A 20,047-nucleotide genomic window follows, 5' to 3' on the forward strand; every position below is an offset into this window, starting at 1 on the left:
TTGTAAATTTTTTTTATTTATTGAATCACTACAAGGTTTGAGCTTGAAATATTCAGAGCAATATATTTTTTATTAAAAATCATTAAAAATTAATAGAATGATTAAAAAAAAAAAGGCAAATGCACTGCCTAAATATGATCATATAAAGTAGTAAAAGTTTGTGTTATTACTAATGGTTTTAAAAAATGAGGAATAAACTGTGTTTTTGTCATTTATTTTAACATAATTGAGCATTAAATTTAATCATATTCTTTTTGACGCACTGCATCATTAAATAAATAAAAAAATACTTTAAAAACATTTTGAACAAATTTTTTAAGATCTTTTAAACTTTTTTTAATATAATTAAAAACTTTAATTAGAGAATATTTCATTTATGAATATAAACATTATAAAATACATATTTATTTTCTCTGGTAGCAGAAAACAATATAAAATTTAACTAATAAAGTAAAACCTAAACTGCACCTCATTCTCATTTATAGTTTTGATTCTAGCAAACATATATTTGACAAGTAGGTAAGATTAAAGTTTGAGAAATTTTTACATTTCCAATAAATACATTATTTAACTAACAAAAAAACAAAAAAAAATACATGGAAATAACAATGGCAATTGTCTTTTTATTTTAAGCGCATAAGTTTATTTTATGTAGATATTTTTATGGGAACCCAATTCTATGTTAACATTTAAAAATTATCAAGTAAAATTCAATTGTAAAAAATATATATTTATAAAAAACTATGAAAATATGAAAAACTATAAAAATTTGAAAAACTTCCATATTTTTTTTTATTTGATCATAATAAAACCGAAAGAATTTATATAGAAAATGTAAGTATTTAAAACATTTTTATTGAAAAGGTAAATAATGCTTGATTTAAACTAGCCAACCCTGCCTCTATATTCTTCCTGTATTTGTGTTTCCTTATATTATTATTATGCCTTTCTATATATTCCTTTGCTATACCTTAAAAAAATTCTAGCTCTAATACTATAATCAAAACGACTATAAAATGATCCATATATATATATTTTTTATCTATTAATGTTTTTGAATAAATCTATTAGCACCCACTTTTTTTTAATTTTTTTTATACATGCAAAGGTATTATTTGAAAATTATTCAGAGTCTTTTCCTATTAAATATTATGAACAAAAATTAATTTTCTATTTATTGTAATTGATGATTGGTTCACATTTAAGCAGGCATTCTACATTTAAAGACTAATATATTAGTTTAAGAAGTAATGGTACTGAAATTAATGTTAGGTCTTCCTTTGTGATTATGATGTTATTATTAAATATTTTTCTTTTAGTTCTCAATAGATACTTTTTTCTTTAACAGCATTTTTGTTATATTTGCAGAGAATGCATAAATCAATTATTTTCTACATCACGGGGAGTATTTGGAACACCAGGATCAAATACACTGCATGCAGACGGAGCTTCAACTTTGCGCCGAAGTTCGAGCATGCGAAGAGCACAGGGTGCTGGTGTGAAAAGACGATCTGTTCCTCTCCAAGTCAAGTATACAATGGTTTGTGAAACCTCTATTCCTATTGTACGACTTTATGAGATAGAACTATGAGCTTATATCCTTCCGTCTCTTGCAACTGAATTTAGAAAAGTTCAGACTGGATTTAGAATGGAACTGCTTTGGTTTAGAAATCGTTTGCTTTTAATTTCTTTCTGGTTGATAAGGTTGAGATCATTCAATAATGTATTTTTGAAAATTTTCAATAAATTAAGTAAGTTTTGTCAATTAAATTGAGATTTCTATGGTCAGTTTCGCTATCAAAGTCTATCATATTTATATAATTAGTTTGATTTTTGTGAATATTTTAATTTTGTTAATTTGAGAATTTAAGTTAACTCACATTCCATTATTCCAAGATAATTTAAACATTTTTCAAAGGCTTTATTTTCTAACTTGCTGATCAGTGATAACAAGCGGTTAATAATATAACTTATAATTTTTATTATTAAAGGTTTAAAAACTTAGTGTAAATTATTATTATCCAGTATTAAATTTTTTTTTAACTTTTCACTCCATGTTGCAGCTTTTAAACAAAAATATTGTTAGTTTATGTTAACTGTATTCAAAATAGTATTGCTGTGCAGTGCACATAAACCTTTATCAAGGAAATTTATTTTCGTCTGATTTAAATGCATACTGTAAACTGCTGATTTTCGTGGGGTTGGATTGTAAGGCAGACTTTGGCATGGTAAATGTACCAGTAGTTTATTTTAGAAGATTTTAACCACTCATTATTCAGTCTGATCATCTTTGTTCTACATGATATCACATAATTGTTCCAAGTTCTATAAATTGCTATTGCCAGTTTTACAAAAATGAAAATTTCTTTCAACACATGTACGAAGTACGATATATGACCACTGAAGTTACTTATCTGTTGTTATCTTCGTGGATAATCGAGAAGTAACTTAAAAACATTTTACGTAAAACTTTACATTTTTCCTTTTTATTTGATTTTATTAGTTGCATGGAACTAACACAGAAATTTTTGAAATTAATATAGTTTCATTTAGAAACGATCATTTACATGACTTTTTATATATCTGCTAAATTAATTTATATGCAGTGTTGGGCAAAATTTTTCTAATTCTAATTTACATAAATATTACCTACACTGCGAAAAATTTGTTTGAAATCCTGTAATAGTTTGAATGGCTGATTAAAAATGCTTCACTTTGTAATCTTTTTATTTTGTAGGATGGTCTGATAGATTTGCTACGAAGGACTAATATGCACTTTGTTCAATGCTTTATACCTCGACACAATGCCGGGATTCGGGAAAGCCGTCTTTCTCCCACAGTGGCAAAAAATTCACTTACTGAAGATATGTTAAATATTCCACTGTTGCGTTCACAAATTAGAGGATTTCAAGTTCTTGATACAGTTAGAGTTCACAAACAAGGTAATGAGTCATTAGCATTGTCTTAGTATTGAAAACTTATTAAAAAAATCACATTTTGCACTTAAAATCATAAATATTTTTAACGTATTAGAATATTTTAAACTTGTTATTGTATTACAACTGTAGGCCCTTTTATTTTTGCTTTTAATCTTTTTTCATTTCATATTGTCTACTTAAAAAACTCATTCTACTTTTATGATAATTATAATAGTCACTTACACAATGTCAGTAAGGGGACCTGGGTTACATCCCTGGCAGTGGCTTCAAGCTCTCTCAGCCCCTGTCTGACTGGAGACAGGAGCCAATGCTGATCTAATTGTCCCACTCTCCTATTGGTCTTGATATTGTAGAGCCATATCCTCTAAAACCCCTTAGCTGCCAACTGGCTGTTACACGAGTATTTTGCTTTTATAACTGAAATTATCTTGTCTATTTTTTATAAAATTTTAAGATTTAAATGAGAAATAAAAGTTTTTTATTGCTGTAATTTAATTACTATATCTTTATAAACTATGATCTCATTCATTTTTTAATGTATTCTGTTAAATGCCATTCACCAGTCTTTATTGTTGCTTCTCTAAAATTGTTGTATCTTAACATAAAACAGTTTTATCTTCGGAAGTTGAAATTATTCACTTAAAATATATGTACTGTAAAGAAATCTGTTCACTTACACTTGTGTGTAACATTAATTTTTTTTTTATAAATTAAATGTTTCCTTTGAGTCACATTTGATTGATAAATAGTATGAAAACTGTTGTATGATTCCATTAAGGTCTATTAATGAAGAATAGTAATTTTGCTAAGTAATGATTCGCTTACCAAAGATGCTGATATATTAAATATAATTTGCACATGCATCACATTGTGCATGAAGCTAATCGCTATGTTCTAATTATTGAACGACAGTAGCAGTCTTTAACAGTAATTAAAAATAGCATATTAATGTAATTTACACCAAAAAATGGCAATTGTAATTCTGTTAATAAGTTTAAGACTCCAATTCAAATAAGTTTATTTTAAAATCTGAAAATGTGTTACCACAGAATTGCATCATAATAAAAAAAAAAGACTCTTTCAGTTTTACGCGCTTAATTTAGAAAACAATCAAATAACAAATCGGATAACAAAATAGGAAAAAATAAATATTGCAGGTATGCCTTTAAATTTGGGATGCAAAATATTTTACAGAAAAACAATATTTTTATGACTTATTAATTTTATACTGATGACAACCAAAAAAACATATGAAAATTAATAACAACTTTAATTTCTTATAAGATTCTTATAATTTAATTTCTTAAATAATAATTTTTCTTTTCGATAGTTAGGTTGCTTTTTCCAGTAGTGGTTTCACAAATTTGTTATTTAGTTTATTATTTTTTGTTTATGATTTTGATTTTATTCTGCTGTGCTGATACTTTTAGTTCTCTTATAAGGTAATAACATATCTTATTTCATCTTAATTTTTCTTCTTCTTTTTGCTATCATTTTGTGCACAAAGTAAAAGCTAACTAATTATTTCCTTTATTCCTAAATTCTGTCATAATTGTTAGAATTAGGTTAATGTAATTTATCAAGAAGAATTTTCTTAGTTTTTCAAACTTACCTTCATGGTATATTGGATCATTAATTTTTGATTGTTTAATTCTGCAGGTTTTCCTGAAAACCTTATGTATTCGGAGTTCAGGCGTAGGTTTGAAATTCTTGCGCCTGCTGAACATCGCGTCACTTCTCCTGTCTATGATGAACGAAAAGCTGCTGAAACTTTGCTGGAAAGTATTGACCTTGAGAAGAGTACCTATCGATTGGGCTTGAGTCAGGTAAGGTTTTAAATTGAGGACTTATATCTTTCCTTAGATTACTATTCGTTTTCTACTCGTTAATTTTTCTGCAACTTTTACTTTTTATAGATTGTGTACTGGGTATGAAATGCTTTTTTATGTCATATAGAAATATATTTTGTTTATAATACTTGTTAATTTCTAATTTTATAGCTTATTGGTTTTTTTATTTTAAATTTGTGTGTGTTTTAGATTTTCCTTCGTTCAGGAGTGTTAGCTCAGCTAGAGGCAAAGCGGGATCAAAAGTTGAATGGAGTGATTACCAGTTTTCAGGCATCTTGCCGAGGATATCTTGCAAGAAGATCAATCAATAAATTAAAAGTATGTTTATGTAGTAAATAATACTTTATTGTAGAAAACATTTATTTTAAATATTTATTTTATTGTAGAAAAAAAGTTTTTTAAAAACTTGATAATCATAATCTTAGTATGTTCTCTGTTAATGGAAATTGATTATTAGTTATGTATTAAGAAATTATTTATAATTTAAACCACCTTATTTTAATGTACTATTTTTTTTTAAATAACTGAAAATCTTAGTTGAAAGCTCTGTAGTTTTGACTGCTTACAAATATTTGCGGAATTTTAATTTTTATCTAAATGTTGAATTTTTACGATACTAAGTATTTAAGATGATTTGTTAACAATATGTGTATACGTATTAATTACGTCTTTAAATATTGACTGTAGTGTAATGTAAAATTTATTCTTTGTGAATCATCATTATAAATAAATCTCAGATCATCCCCAATAACCGATTAGTGTAGCTCTTATGCAATATTAACTACTAGATCAAACTTAACTTAATGTATTATTATTATAAATTTGTAGTATAATATTAGTGTAGTATATATTAGTGTAGCTCTTATGCAATATTAACTACTTATAAAACTTAACTTTATTGTATTATTATTATAAATTTGTAGTATAATGCAAAAAATTATAATTTTTATGTACTTTGGAAAAAATACTTTAATAGCAGATTTTTAAATTTAAATCAGATTTATTTTTTTTATTTATTTTCTTAAGTTGCTTAAATGAATTAAATGAGAAAAAAAATCAAAGTTATTTTTAAATCATTTTTTGTGCATTTAGTGGTGAATGTAGCTTGGTATAAAAGAATTTTTTAATGAATTCGTCTTTAAATGTGTCTGGCAATCAGTTCACTTTAATATTATTACACAACAAATAATTTCATTTTACTGATATTTGGATAGCTGACTTTTTATTTATTTGTTTCGCTCAAACATGGATGTCATTTTAATGTGTATATGATAACAATTTTATTCGTGCAACTAACTTAAATTTATAAGATAAGTTTTTTGAGTATTTAAAATCTTTTGATATTTAAAATAGTTTTATATAAATAGCATTACTTTTTTAAAAGCCTATTTGAAATGAAAAATAATCTCTTAAAAGTATTTTTAAAAAAATCATTATTTTAACTATCTCATTCTCACTTCACTCATTCAGGTTGGGATTTGGTTACAGATTCTTCATTTTTTTCAATTATTTCTCAGTGTAAATTAAGTGTATTATGTAAATATATTTAAACATCAAATATCTTTAAACCATACTATTGTGTGTTTTTTATGTAGATTTTATAATTAACGTCTTTATTATTTTTATTCTCTTATAATTCTTATATTTAAGGTCATTGTTTTTAACTTTTTACAATTCAGATTCCTTACTGGCATTTTATTTATTTTTACAGGTTCAGGAACTTGCAATATGCTGCATACAAAGAAATGTACGCAAATTCTTAGCAATAAGAAGTTGGCCTTGGTGGCGACTATATGTGAAAATTTTACCTTTATTGGATGTTCATCGAACTGAGGAAGATTTGCGTTTGAAAACTGTAAGTAATTTTTTTAACCTTTTGAGATATGTTAAAATGAGTAAATTTAAAGTGTTTCTTATCAATGAAAAAGTTGGTTTAATTGTGAATTTATTTCCATTGTAAATTTTTTATTTGTTTGTACAGTCGATGCTCGTTATGACTGCCACTGTGTTCCAAACAAAAATTGACGTTATTACGTGAGGTTGCTATATCACGACAACATAAAATTAGTGAAAAGATTTTTTATATTTCATAAATACTGCATTTATTTTGAAAAAAAAAGCACACACACACTATTTTTTACAAGTAAACAGAATTATAAAACTGACAAGTACTTTTTTTTTAAGTCAGTATAGTAAAAGTATTATTTAATATAGTACAGTAAAGGTTAGAAATACATTTTCATTTTTTCAAATGACATCTTTTAATATTGAGCATATATCTTAGCTATTCTGTGTTTTATTTAGATCTTAAAATTTTAAATCACAATTAATTTTAAATGATGCCATGAAATTAGAACACTCTGCTCTTCTGCCTTTAGAATTATATCACAATTATTAATTATTTTAAACAAAATGCTTTTCGGTTTCTAAAATAGTTTAGCCATTTCTATTATTCTTCTATCCAATTCTTTTGAAATTTTCTGATTTGTGCTCTAAGGATATAGCATTACAATGGTTAATGGCAGTCATTTTCGCCAAATAACGTGCGTCCAGAGAATGAGCAAAACTAAAATGAAAAAGATTATGAATAATAAATAACATGTATTTTTACAAAATTAATCCAAAATTAATAAACCCCCTCTTACAACACTTTGTAAACAAGAAAAATATGATTGATAAATATATAGAACCTTATGAAAAGAAATTTTGAATGGTTATGATTATACAAGAAACTCTTTATTTCTAAATGATGTTGCAATATACACTTTAAATTCTCAATAGTGGAAAGTAATCCATATTTCGCATTTTTTTGTCGTCCATAGATTACAACTCAGGACCTTCTAGATTAAGAATAGTTGGTCCTGCCACGTTTTCTTCATTCATTGAGAATTCAAGATGTTTTTATTTTTATTGAGAGGTAACATCAAAAGAAATAGTGGTTTGAATAGTTTTCTAGAGACTTTTGTTATTGACTGACTTGATGTCAATGGAATAATGTTAGTTTTGAAAGCAAAAATGTATCTTGCTTCTGTTTTTGGAGTGATTTTTCGGGAATCTAATGGGCATTAAAATGATATTGCGTCTATGGAACAGCAAAGAGGACTCCATGTAGTAATTGATATAATGGAAGGGTCATACTTAACTGTCTAGACTGTGTGTATATTATATATATTTATATATATAAATCCGTGGCTAAAATTATGTGCAAAACAAGCAATTCATGTTTCTTTCTCTTTTCTATTTTATATTTTTTTTTCTTAAATAAATATCTATTTTCTATAATTATCAATTGTCAACTTCTTTAAATTATCCAGTATAATATTACTTTGCGCACATCCATTTCGGACCCATCCTTGGTAACTAACAAATCAAACGCACTTCAGTAATACAAAAATCCTCTACTTATGCTTTTATCTCAATTTGCGCTTTTGTTTTCATTTTTTGCAATCTGGCAATCTTGTTTCGAAAATAATTTAAATCATTTTTGAAAAATTTCCTGTACGTGTAAGTTCATTTGAATTCGCTACTCGCTTTTTTGATTTCATTTCATGTTTTATTCTGTTTTTTCTTTATATTTAATTTTCTGCTTTTACGTGATATTTTTACTTATTGCGTTCTATTTTATTGCTTTAACTATATTGATACAATATTAGAAAGCACTCTTTTTTGTGGATATAATCGTGTAAGCTGATGAAGAGATTATATCTTTTATTTTCCGGATTTTTAAAATTGTTATCCTTTTTTTTTTCGGATTTTTTTTTCCTTCTGGTTTCATGTTATTTTTATTATTACTATTATTTTTTACCCCTTCTTTCATTGCTCTGTAATTTTCGCCTTGTTTTCTCTACATTTTGAGCTTATTTTATGAGTTCTGTTTACTTGCAGCTTATGCGCAATAAAAAAAAATTGTTTTACTTTATTTTCTTCATGTTATTTGTATTTATTTATTATGCTATATATCTATATATATGTATGTATTCAAGTGTAATGAAAAGTTTAAAATTTATAGTTTGTAAAAAATTCAAAAATTTTGAAAGAAAATCAATCTTTATCAATTAAAAACACATTTGCCCAATATTTTTATGTTACAATAAAACTAAAAGATAGTGTTTTTTTTATCTATAAAATCTCATTTTTTTGGCACCATTAAATAGTACTAACATGCGGCAATTTTATTTTATTGTATTTACTTTATTGCATTGAACAGCAGAGTTTTTTTTTTTTAATCAATGTTGTTCAATTCCCTAGACTTGTAATTTTGAACCTCTAACAAAATGATGTAATTCAAGCATTGTAATAAGCATAACTTTAAGAAGAACTTTTTGATTGAACAAACCAACATTTGGGTTGCATGGAAAGATAAACCAAGAAAACCATTTACAGATATCATTTCCAATGACAATGAGATTTTAACTCATAAAAACTCTACTATTGGGTTTATTGTATGCTAACTGTGTAGTATGAGAATTGACCAGCTATTACCAAAATTTGAACCTTGATTCCCTTTCTGAGACGTTAGTGTTCTATCCCTTGAGCCATTTACTTCAATCAAAAGGTTTATGCATAACCCCGTAAATAGGGTGCAAAAACATTCTTTTTATTAATAAATTAATTCCTCAAAAGTAGTCAAGCAAAGGCCTATTTTTAGTTGTTTGATATCAAAGAGTTGTGGCACTTTTTACATATAATCTGATATAAACAATATCTCAATGCTACAAATGTAAAAAATAATTTAGTTTTATTGATATTTATGTGAATTCATTTTATTTTAATGCAGGAAGAGTTAGACACACTGAAAGCAAAATTAGAGAAATTGGAAAAAGAAAGAAATGAGCTTAAAATAACAAATGATAAACTTGAAGTGAAGGTAAGATATGCAACTATTTTATAGACATATTTTGCTGAGCAATGTTTCTTATGATTGAAGCGCTTAATGCAATATAATGATAAGTCACAGTTTAAATTGTTCATTTTTTATGAGCAGTTTTGGCAAAAAGCATTACAATTTTCATACTTCTGCATATTGTGTTGCTATATAGTGGAAATCCCAGAAATATATTTAGTACCTTGTTTGAAACAATACTAAAATATAGTTTCATTAAAAAAATGTTCTTTTTTGAAGAAAAAAAGTTTGCTTATCATTATATTGCTTCAAGCCTTTCAAATTTATTATTTTTGTGTACTCAGTTTAACACTTAACATTTTATATAAATAATTTTTTTCAAATTTGGAAGATTTCATTTCAATCTTTAGTTAGGGAGGAGGAAACACAATATGTTAATAGTTGTGCTGTTAAATTTTTTTTTTGGCTACTAGGCATTTTTTTAAAAAAACTTTGAAGTTAATTTCTGTTGAAACTTTGACAAACTTTAAAGCTCTACTTATTTCGTTAACATAAATTTTTTTAAAATTTTTATACACAATTTTTATCATGCTTTTAATAATAGTATTTTATGTAGATTTTTTAACATTGAAAAATTAATTACTGAAAATTCTCTTGTTCAACTATTTGGTTATATCAAAACTCATAATCAATGAGTTATTTACAATGAATTATATTAAAACCAAAAACTTACTTGGATAAAATACAAATTCTATGTTAAAGAGTGGTAGCCTGCTTATTCCAACTGGAAGTAAAGAACATATTAATAGAATAGAAACATATTAAAACAAAATAATTAATAAATGTATGCTATTGAAGTCCAGCATTTAAATTCTGTGTAAAACACTTTTAAAATGTTTGATTGAAACTTCACAAAACTGGAAAAAAATTATTATAGAATAAAATATTGTACAAAAAAATTATAAAATATAGTCAATTATTAAATCAGAATTTCATTAGTCTTATTTTTAAGAAAATTCTGAAAAATAAATTTTGTTTTAAATTTATATTTTGTGTTTAATAATTATATTTTGAGATTTTTGTTTTGGTCAAGAATAAAATTCCCCGTCATCTAAATGCTGACATATGTATTGTAAATATTTCCCATTTTCCAAAAATAGAAATCTACTATCACCCTTTTACTCTTTCTTTTCCACTTTCCACTTCTTTTCCACTTATAAGAATGAAAACGGCACAGGGTCCAAGGTTATTTTTATGAACAAAGACTAAGATCTTTTTACTTAAGTAAATTGTATCTCTCTTACAAATTATAGCATTGTATAAAAAAGGTGCCATTTTGTTTCATATTAAATTCTTCCCTTATGCTCTTCCTATGTGGTCACTTTTTTGTTAAAAATGGTCACTATTTTTAAACAATCACAAAAGTCACTTTTTTTTTATAGAAGTATCTGCCGCCCCTGGGGTTGTCAATTAATTCTTTTAACAATAAATTTTTCACTAGTATACTTGATTCAAAATGCATTTTCAACCCGCTATTAAGTTTTCAGACAGCCTATATGTCAGTTAAACAGGAGGGAATAAAACTGGTGGGGTTATGGAAGAAATTGTGTGCTATACTTCAAATATCAGGAAGACAATTATTGTAGTTAACAAAAGTGTATGGATTAACCAGTTTTTTTAGGATGTGTTATTGTATTAATTATTCACTAGCTGAATACCCGTTCTTTGTATGGGGTGAAAATAAAGGTATCAATTAATCAGTACTGTACAACACTACATAATTGCACCCATAACTTTCAGACAAATATTAAGGCTAAAATAATTCCAATGTTTTTCATTTATTTATTATTATTTGTTGCCCTTCTTGGATTTGCGTTTTTAGATTAAGCAAAACACGCATTAAGTAGTTCATCGCATATAAGGATTAACTATATTCAGTATCATCTGCCAGAATTCCGTTGCTCGAGGCAACACATGATATTTAAAATTTACCACCTTCAAGCTACTTTCTTGTGTTCATATATCTACGAAAGGCCATAAAAAATCGATCATAAAAGTGTCCGGTATTGGTTCAGCTGTAATCTGCAACAAATTTACTCATAAAATACTCTGTATTTATGTAAGAGATTATTTGGTACCTTTTAAAATTGCCCCAATTAATATGCGTATAGTGTGCCTTTTTCCAAAATTAACCATCATTGGTGTCAATAATAGTATGTGGACTTTTTGCAGTTCCTGTAATGAATAAGTACATTTTTTCCATAAACTTTGCTTCTTTAGTTCATAGCTTATTTTTTATTTCAATTTGTACCTGTTACTGAAATTAATTAAGCATCATTAGGGTCAATAATAGTTTCCGATTTTTTACGCTATCTTAAATGAATTATTAGCATTTCTCTATAAATGTTACTTTTAGTGCATAGCCTATTATTTTACTTCAATTTGTAACTAATACCACAATTAATTATCATTGGCGTCAATAATGATATTGGTGTTTTTTTTTTTTTATGTTTATCCTCAGTAAATTTAAATAAGTTCCATTTCTCCATTATTTACCTTTTCAGTACAAAGCTCATTTTTTTAAAATTTCAATTAGTATTGATTTTAAATTATTTAGTCATATAAAAACACGTTATAAAAGCATAACTTTAAACAAAATAAACACATAGAAATAATAATTTGGTGATGTAGTTTGCTTATGCTACGAGGATGACGTTGATCATTCAGATAACCTGGCTTAACAAATAAAATATAATTAAAGATAAGAAAATGCACAGTAAATAATTTTTTTTATGAAAGATCTAAGCCAACATAACTGATGTTTATAAAATATTTGAATAAACAGAATCGTCCATAGCTTATTTTAAAACAATGGTTTTTACTAACTGAATGGCTTCTGCTAAGCAAATGAGAAAAATCCATTTTTTAAATATCTCTGAATTTTAAATATAATTAAAAAAAAAATCAAAAATAGGGCTTCGTAACTTGTTTACAATTTTACTCATTCAGATTAATTTTGAATCTCATATTTTTAGAGCTTAGAGTATATACCTGCAATCTGATATACAGGCACACAGACAGACACGCACAAATTCTTGATTTTATTATGTGTATAGATTACTTGTGGATTTACGTTATTAGATTAAGTAAAACACATTTTTAGTAGTTCATCCCATCAAAATAAAGATATATCAAAATATCTGTATTAAGTATCAACTGGCATAATGCTGTTGCTGAAGGCAACTTTTAATATTTAAAATTTACTGCAGTCAAGCTACTTTCTCCTGTACTTAGATCTTCAGGGGAACTTAAGAAATCTGTCCTAAAAATGTTCAGTATTTATTGGCTTAGCTGTAATGGCACGGAGTTTACTCTAAAATACTTTGTGTCTATATAAGAGTATATTTAGTATCAACTACAGCAATTACTATGATGTTAGTAGGCTACCTATAGTATGGTAACTTTTTACAGTATCCCGTAATGAAGTATATTTTCTCCATTAATATTGCTTTTTAGTTAATAGCTTATATTTTTATTTCAGTTGGTACCGATTACCAAAATTAATTAAACGTGAAGGATGTCAATAATATTTAGCCAATTTTTTACACTCTCATAAACAAATTAGTTCCATTTCTCCCTTAATTTTCATTTTCAGTTTTAAAATTCTATAGCAGATTTGGTTTTATAGTAGCAAGTTTTTAAAGCGTAACTATATACAAAATAAACCGGTGTAGATAATCTTAAGAAATATTAATCTGGTGACATAGTCCACTTATGCTATCACGTTCACTTTGATCATTCAGATGACCTGGCATAATGAATAAAAATAATTAAATAATACAGAACACACAATAAACTAACTTTTTTGATAGGAGCAATAAGCTAACAAGCATCAACAATATGTTATCTTTAAAATATTTAAAAAACCAGGGGTCTGTCCAGGCCAAATTTACTACCATTTAGCGTTGCCTTCACAAATTCAACTTTAAGAAAAACAGTAGTTTCACAAAATACTTTTTCTTGAAATTTTATTTTTCTATCCCGTAAGAAACAGTAATCTATATCATATTAAGGGTACCATATTAAGGGTATTTACCATATTACCATATTAAGGGTATCCGCATTAAGGGTATTTACCATATTACCATATTAAGGGTATCCGTGCACCTGGAAAGTCATGAATTTCAGTATTGAACAAAATTTGTCATGAAATGTCATGATTTTAACTTTTTTTTAAAGAAGCATGGATTTAGGTCTCCGAAAAATCTAATTTTTAAAATGGAATTTACCCCTCCCCCCCAATTTCACAGTGTTTATCAGAATTTGTAACAAAATCCTCACTCACAGTCATATTTTATTAAAATATAAAATGTTATTATCCTGTTCTTTAAAAATTATGGTGTTCTTTCAAAAAAATGAAAGAAAAAACATTTTTTCTGGAGGGAACTATCTTTTAAACTTCTGTGATTTCAGAATTTTTATTATTATTTGCTTTTTTTATTTTATGAATTTAAAATTCTAGCTGAAGCAAGCCAGTCATTGGCAATTTTTTTTTTAAAATTCCGAAATGAGAGCAGAAAAATCAGGAGTATTTCTTTCCTCTCTGATGAACAAGAAAAGTATATTTAGAATATAATTCTGCAGAAAAATAGAAAACAAAATTTGCTTTTGTATTTTTTCCAGCTATTTTATTGCCTCAACTCTTTTATTAGGCTGTTTTTTAAATATGAAATCTATTAATAAGAAGAGTATATTAGTTTTGGTTGTGCCTATCATTTGAATTAATGTTATTTTATAATGCTTTTTTAAATTTATTGCTGTGTTTTTGTCAGAGAAAATAGTAGCTTCGTTAAGTCTTGGAATTAGTCCTGGAAAGTCATGAATTTGAAAATCTAAAATGTAGCAGATACCCTGCATATTTTTTGTTGATTTTTTTATATAATTTTTAAATTTCACAAATTATGCCTAAATTAAATTAAATTAAACTAAATTAAACCTCTCAGAAAAACCTAGACAGACCCCTGGAAACTGAATCGTCCATGGCTTATTTTGAAACATTCTGCTAAGCTAATAAAAAAGTTCCCTTTTTGAAATGTCTAAGTTTGAAATAATATTTTTAAAAAATCGAAAATTGGGCTTTCGTCATTTGTTTACAATTGTACTCATTTTGCTTCATGATGAATTTTGTAATTCTTAAAGTGTATCATTTACCCGCGATCCGGTCACACACGCGATACAGTCACACACACAAATTCTTGATTTTATAATATGTATAAATTTTCATTTAAAATACAATAGTAGACCATCAAAATTTTACTTAATTATTTTTGATTTATAAAACTACAAGAAATTAAATAAAGCACAAAATTAAAATTTTGGTTCCTTACCAAATTTACAGTGCTGATGTGAAATCTACTCAGTAGATTTATTGATTTAGAGTTCCCCTGCAGCCTGTTCAACCTATATCATAGAAACTCAATTGTTATTTAGTTTCTCCCCAAAGATGTTCACACTGAAGCCTAAATTTTCATATCTTCTCAATTGGATTACATACTAGAATATTCTAATAGAATCTTATTAAATAAAGTGTGTTGATGAAGGCAATCAAAATGATGTGGCATTCAAAATTAAAGGAATTTTCAGATTTTGTCAATCATTCCCGGAACCATTGGACTAACGGTTTGAAAATAGATTGATTTCACTGAGAAGTTTTTAAGAGTTTTCACTTTAATACTCAAAAATATACAAGAAAAAACACAACCAAGTTTTGTTTTCAAAGTTTTATGAAATGGCAACTCTTCCTAACCAATCTTATACCGTGTCCAGTTGTAGCAATAAGTTTAACTACTAGTTAGATGATAATTTTATAGTTTTCTTTTATTTTTAATTGAATTCATAAAATTCGCTTTAGTTCTATAGTTATTTCTTTTAGTTTAATTCTATATAATGTTTAAATGTTTTTTAAAGTAACCATAGTGTCAAAGAAGACAAAAGTCCATTTTCTTTAGTATCTTAAGTAAATTACTGTTTGATTTAAATATTAAAGCTTATCTTTATTTTTTCTTTAAATATACTCTTATGTTATCTAACACTTATTTATATGTTTGACATGCGCCATCAATCCATTTTAGATAACAGATGATAGATAAGTATTATTACTTACAGTTGCAACATAAATATTTTTAGATAAACAATGTAGATTTTCTTTTCAGTGTAAATTTAGTATCAATGTAGGAACAGTAGAATTTAACATAAAATGGAATTAAATAAAATTGAAATAAAAAAGAGTCAAAGTGATTATATGACAGAGACACTAAATTGTAGAGTGTTAACTTTTCAAATTTGCACCATCAATTAAACATTTTTGATCAAAATGCATATTGGGTCTAACTGTAACTAAGGCGAAAAGAAATTAGTGTTTGCAATGATGCCTCAGGGGAATTTCCAAACAAGATACTATTCAACAGTTATAGTACACACACATGATCATGTGTCACACACATTGTAGTCAGAGGTCAGAAAGCAGTGATTAGAGAATCAAACAAAAATGAGCTAATAATAGGATAAAGGTCACTCTTTGGCTTTTTGATAATGATATACAGGCTTCACGCTATTCAGGTTATAAGAGTGTTTCTTTAGCAATAGGACCCATATGTTCTGACTATGGATGGCTGCTAAAGAGCTTCATATGTTGCAAACTACTTTTTCAGACACGCTCTATAGGTTTGAAATCTGGAGCTCCAACTGTTCCATCTTCGGCAACAGAAAATCATCTATAACATGAGCTTTGTATGGCCTCGCCATCTCTTAATTTAAATGAATGCACCCATAAAGAGGCAAATTTAATACTTAGGGTTTCCATCCTTCCTTTTTTTTTCTTTATATTGAAGATTCTATACCTAGTACCTATCAAGTACCTAGATATGGCTTCAGGAGCCCCATACAAAGAAATAGTTCATTGAAGTCAAATTCCTGGTACAATAATGAAATCGACATCTATCCGTTGAAATCAAATCCTTTTAGAAAATAAGATATATTTGAAATTTTTTTACGATAAATGCATTAGTTTAAAACATGGTTAGACGCACGATAATTAAAAGCTTAAAAATAAAATTGTGAAAATTAATTATAATAGAAAGAAATTGTAGTTCTTATTTGATAATTATATTAAAAAAAATAATTTAACTACTATTAAAACTCAGGCAAAAATCTAACGAGTTAAGTTATCTACTTTCCTAGGGGCTCTGCAGAAATAGAATATTTGAAGGGACCTTAAAAAAAGTTTTGCCCGGTGCTCCACTAAGTCCAGCGATGGCCCTATAATAATATATATTTATATAAACGGCAAGGCCCTCACTCTTCATTAATTCTCCCATGAGGTCAGAAAACTAGAATTTGGAACATGTTTTCTTTATATGATAAATGGAAAAACTAAAGGACGCCCAGTGGCTAAGTGGTAGCTCTTCGCGCTCCCGTGCCACAGGTCCTGGGCTCGATCCTCGGGCCGGGCAAGTTTAACTCATCCTTTTATCCCTTCAGTGAGTCGATAAATGAGTACCAAGCATGCTAAGGAACTAAACACTGGGGGTTCCACGTTCGGCTGACCACCTGACCAGAACATCTGCTCCTACACCCCAGAGCCCAAGGTAAAGAAAACTGAGATGGGCACAGTAGGCCTTGGCCCTCTATGGGCTGTCGTGCCACTGAGTTTAGTTTAGAAAAACTAAAGTTTCATTACGATATTTTGCATTTATCTGGTTAATTTACCTAACTGACAGTAATGCTATATAACATGTTTTTACCAAGATCCTAGTCTTAAATTTGGATCACGTGTTTTTGTTAGAAATAAATAGAAAAACTCAAGTTTCATTTCGATATTTTGTAGTAATCGGAGTTATTAGGGGTACATAGCTTAATTGGCGGTAATGCTTACTGACATGTTTTCTGCAAGATAGTCTCAAATATAGAACACGTGTTTCTTATCAGATAGATAGATTAAACTAAAAAATGTTCATTTCTATGCTTTGTTGTTATCGGGGTACTTAACCTAATTGACAGTAATGCTAAGTAACATGTTTTTACTAAGTTAGATGTCTCAAATTTAAATCACGTGTTTTTTTTATGAGACTAATAGAAAAACCAAAAAGGATTTCCATATTTTGTAACTATCGGGGTAATAGTCTAATTGACAGTTATGCTAAATAACATGTTCTCACAAATTACTAACATGTGTTTGGCGCAGCGTAAGCGTTGCCAGCTTTTGTACCATCAAACCGCGAAACCGTTAATTCATGCAGGTGTAAGGCTATGTGGATCCGCGAAGCAGTGTGTTTGTTTGGCTACATTTCCAACACTCCGATTTGCCTAAAAATACAGATGCCGAGGATTCAGAGCAATGCTGCATAAGATAAACGGAGCAAGTAGGCAGATGAAATGTTGTGCGAGCTGCTACGACAATGAGAAACAGCTAAGCGATGAGTTCGTATTGACGGACCAGCTAGTTAACCCCTTAACGATCGGTTAATTTTCAGGAAAACGGTCATAAAAGTTCCTATTTTTTGTATTTGTATTACGTATTTAATTAGTGCTGACATCTAGTTTAAAATAAACTAACTATCTACAATTACCTTAAAAATATTCTGGTACTGCCATCTGGTGTGTGAAATGAGAAATAAAATGTTTTCGGGGCAAAATAAATGAATTAGTTTTATTCTCATTGGCGCGTTACTACTGAGCACTCCAGCCCGTCAATATCACGGGAGCGACAAATAGAGGGCGAAACCTCACCCCGTCATTTTCACGGGAGCGAGAAGGAAATAATAATAATAATATAATAATATACGAAATCTTTTAGTTTTTTCTCTTTGGTAAATCTAAAAATTATAAAAAGACAGTTTTAATAATACAACAACAAAAAGTGGAAGAAATAAGCTTTTGACAAAGTAATCAAATATAAACTTTGGCATATTTTTTTTTTTTTTTTTTTTATTTTTCTAAACAGGCCTTTGAAAAATTAAACAGGCCTTGTTATTAAAAAGGTACAATTCTATAACTTCTACAAAATAAATGTTTCAGAAATTACAGTCTATCGATAATGAGCTGAAGATAATTCTGGCACTTTCGTGCACTTTATTACTACAATTTATATCGGAAAGTCGATGCGGAGTAAAGATGTAGTCACTCACTTCTCAACTATTGAGCCTTGCTCTGAAATCGTCCAAGATTAAACCTTATAATAAAAGAAATTTTTTAGAAACAACGATGTAAAAACCAACATTGTAAGTCATGCCCGCATTACAAAAATAACTGACAAGAAAAGTAATTAAAAAAGTTGAAGTAAATAAAACTATTCATCCCTTTCCTAATTTTCTATTTAAATATTCGAGCTTTTTGATACCAAATTTTTTTTACAAAAAGTAAAATTTGCTTTTCGAATTTTAGACTGTCTACTGATTTAAAATGATTAAATATTATAAGCAACAAGTTGTTATTTTATTAAGAAAAGTTATAAAGAAATAATACGCAAATAGGATTTGTTTGTGCAAATGACTTGGTGGTTCAAACTTTCAAAGTCAATACAACGTTAAATTTTATTCTAAATTAAAAAAGTTAATTAAAAATTTAATTTAAAAGTTTTAATTAAAAAAGTTAAAGTAAATAAAACTATTCATCTCGTTCCTAATTTTCTATTTAAATATTCGAGCTTTTTGATACCTAAATTTTTTTACAATAGTGTATTATTAAAAGTAAAATTTGCATTTCGAATCTTAGACTATCTACTGATTTAAAATGATTAAATATTATAAGCAACTAGTTATTATTTAGTTAACAAAAAGTTATAAAAAAATAATACGCAATTAGGATTTGTTTGTGCAGATGACTTGATGAATCAAATTTTCAAAGTCAATACAACGTTAAATTTTATCTATACATCTATACATAATAATAAACGGGGCTGTGTGTGTGTCTGTAATCACAATATATCGCCCCAGAAGCCTCGCCCAGGCACGAAACTCGGCCCATAATTGTGTTTTGACATAATGAAGAAGTATTTTTTTTCTTTTTCAAAAATTTGGATTAGTTTTTTAGTTATCAGTCATTTTGTAAGAAAATCTCTGCTTTTTCGTTGCTGTTGCCAGCTAATTTTTTGAAAGTTAACTTAGAAATAACAAACCAAACGATGTTAGCAAAATGACGTAGAAAGCGCAACTAGATCAAAATTATACAAGCGCAACTAGATCAAAATTATAATACCTGAGCGCTTGACGTAATATTCGTTTTCAAAGAGCCATATTCAAAAAACTATTAAAAAATGCATATACTTTTCTCCACTCTTATAAATGTATGCTAATGCGAACCTTACAATTGAAATATTAATTTTCGACAACTTAAACCAATAATATACAAAGGAATTA

General features: G+C 27.5%; 1 protein-coding gene across 5 annotated transcripts in view; it reads left to right on the forward strand.

Annotated features, from left to right (window-relative positions):
* The window catches only part of Mhcl (Myosin heavy chain-like), a 132,933-nt gene that overhangs the window by 35,891 nt on the left and 76,995 nt on the right, over positions 1–20,047 (forward strand). For all 5 annotated transcript variants that reach the window (XM_071182895.2, XM_071182899.2, XM_071182897.2 and 2 more), the window contains exons 16-21: positions 1,369–1,540; positions 2,738–2,942; positions 4,599–4,765; positions 4,979–5,107; positions 6,501–6,644; positions 9,567–9,656. In XM_071182895.2, coding sequence (XP_071038996.2) covers positions 1,369–1,540; positions 2,738–2,942; positions 4,599–4,765; positions 4,979–5,107; positions 6,501–6,644; positions 9,567–9,656 — 907 coding nt within the window. The remainder of the gene's footprint in view (positions 1–1,368; positions 1,541–2,737; positions 2,943–4,598; positions 4,766–4,978; positions 5,108–6,500; positions 6,645–9,566; positions 9,657–20,047) is intronic.

The sequence above is a fragment of the Parasteatoda tepidariorum genome, chromosome 7 (assembly GCF_982258835.1).
Source record: "Parasteatoda tepidariorum strain Cologne lab strain chromosome 7, Ptep-v5.0, whole genome shotgun sequence".
Classification (NCBI taxonomy): Eukaryota; Metazoa; Arthropoda; class Arachnida; order Araneae; family Theridiidae; genus Parasteatoda; species Parasteatoda tepidariorum.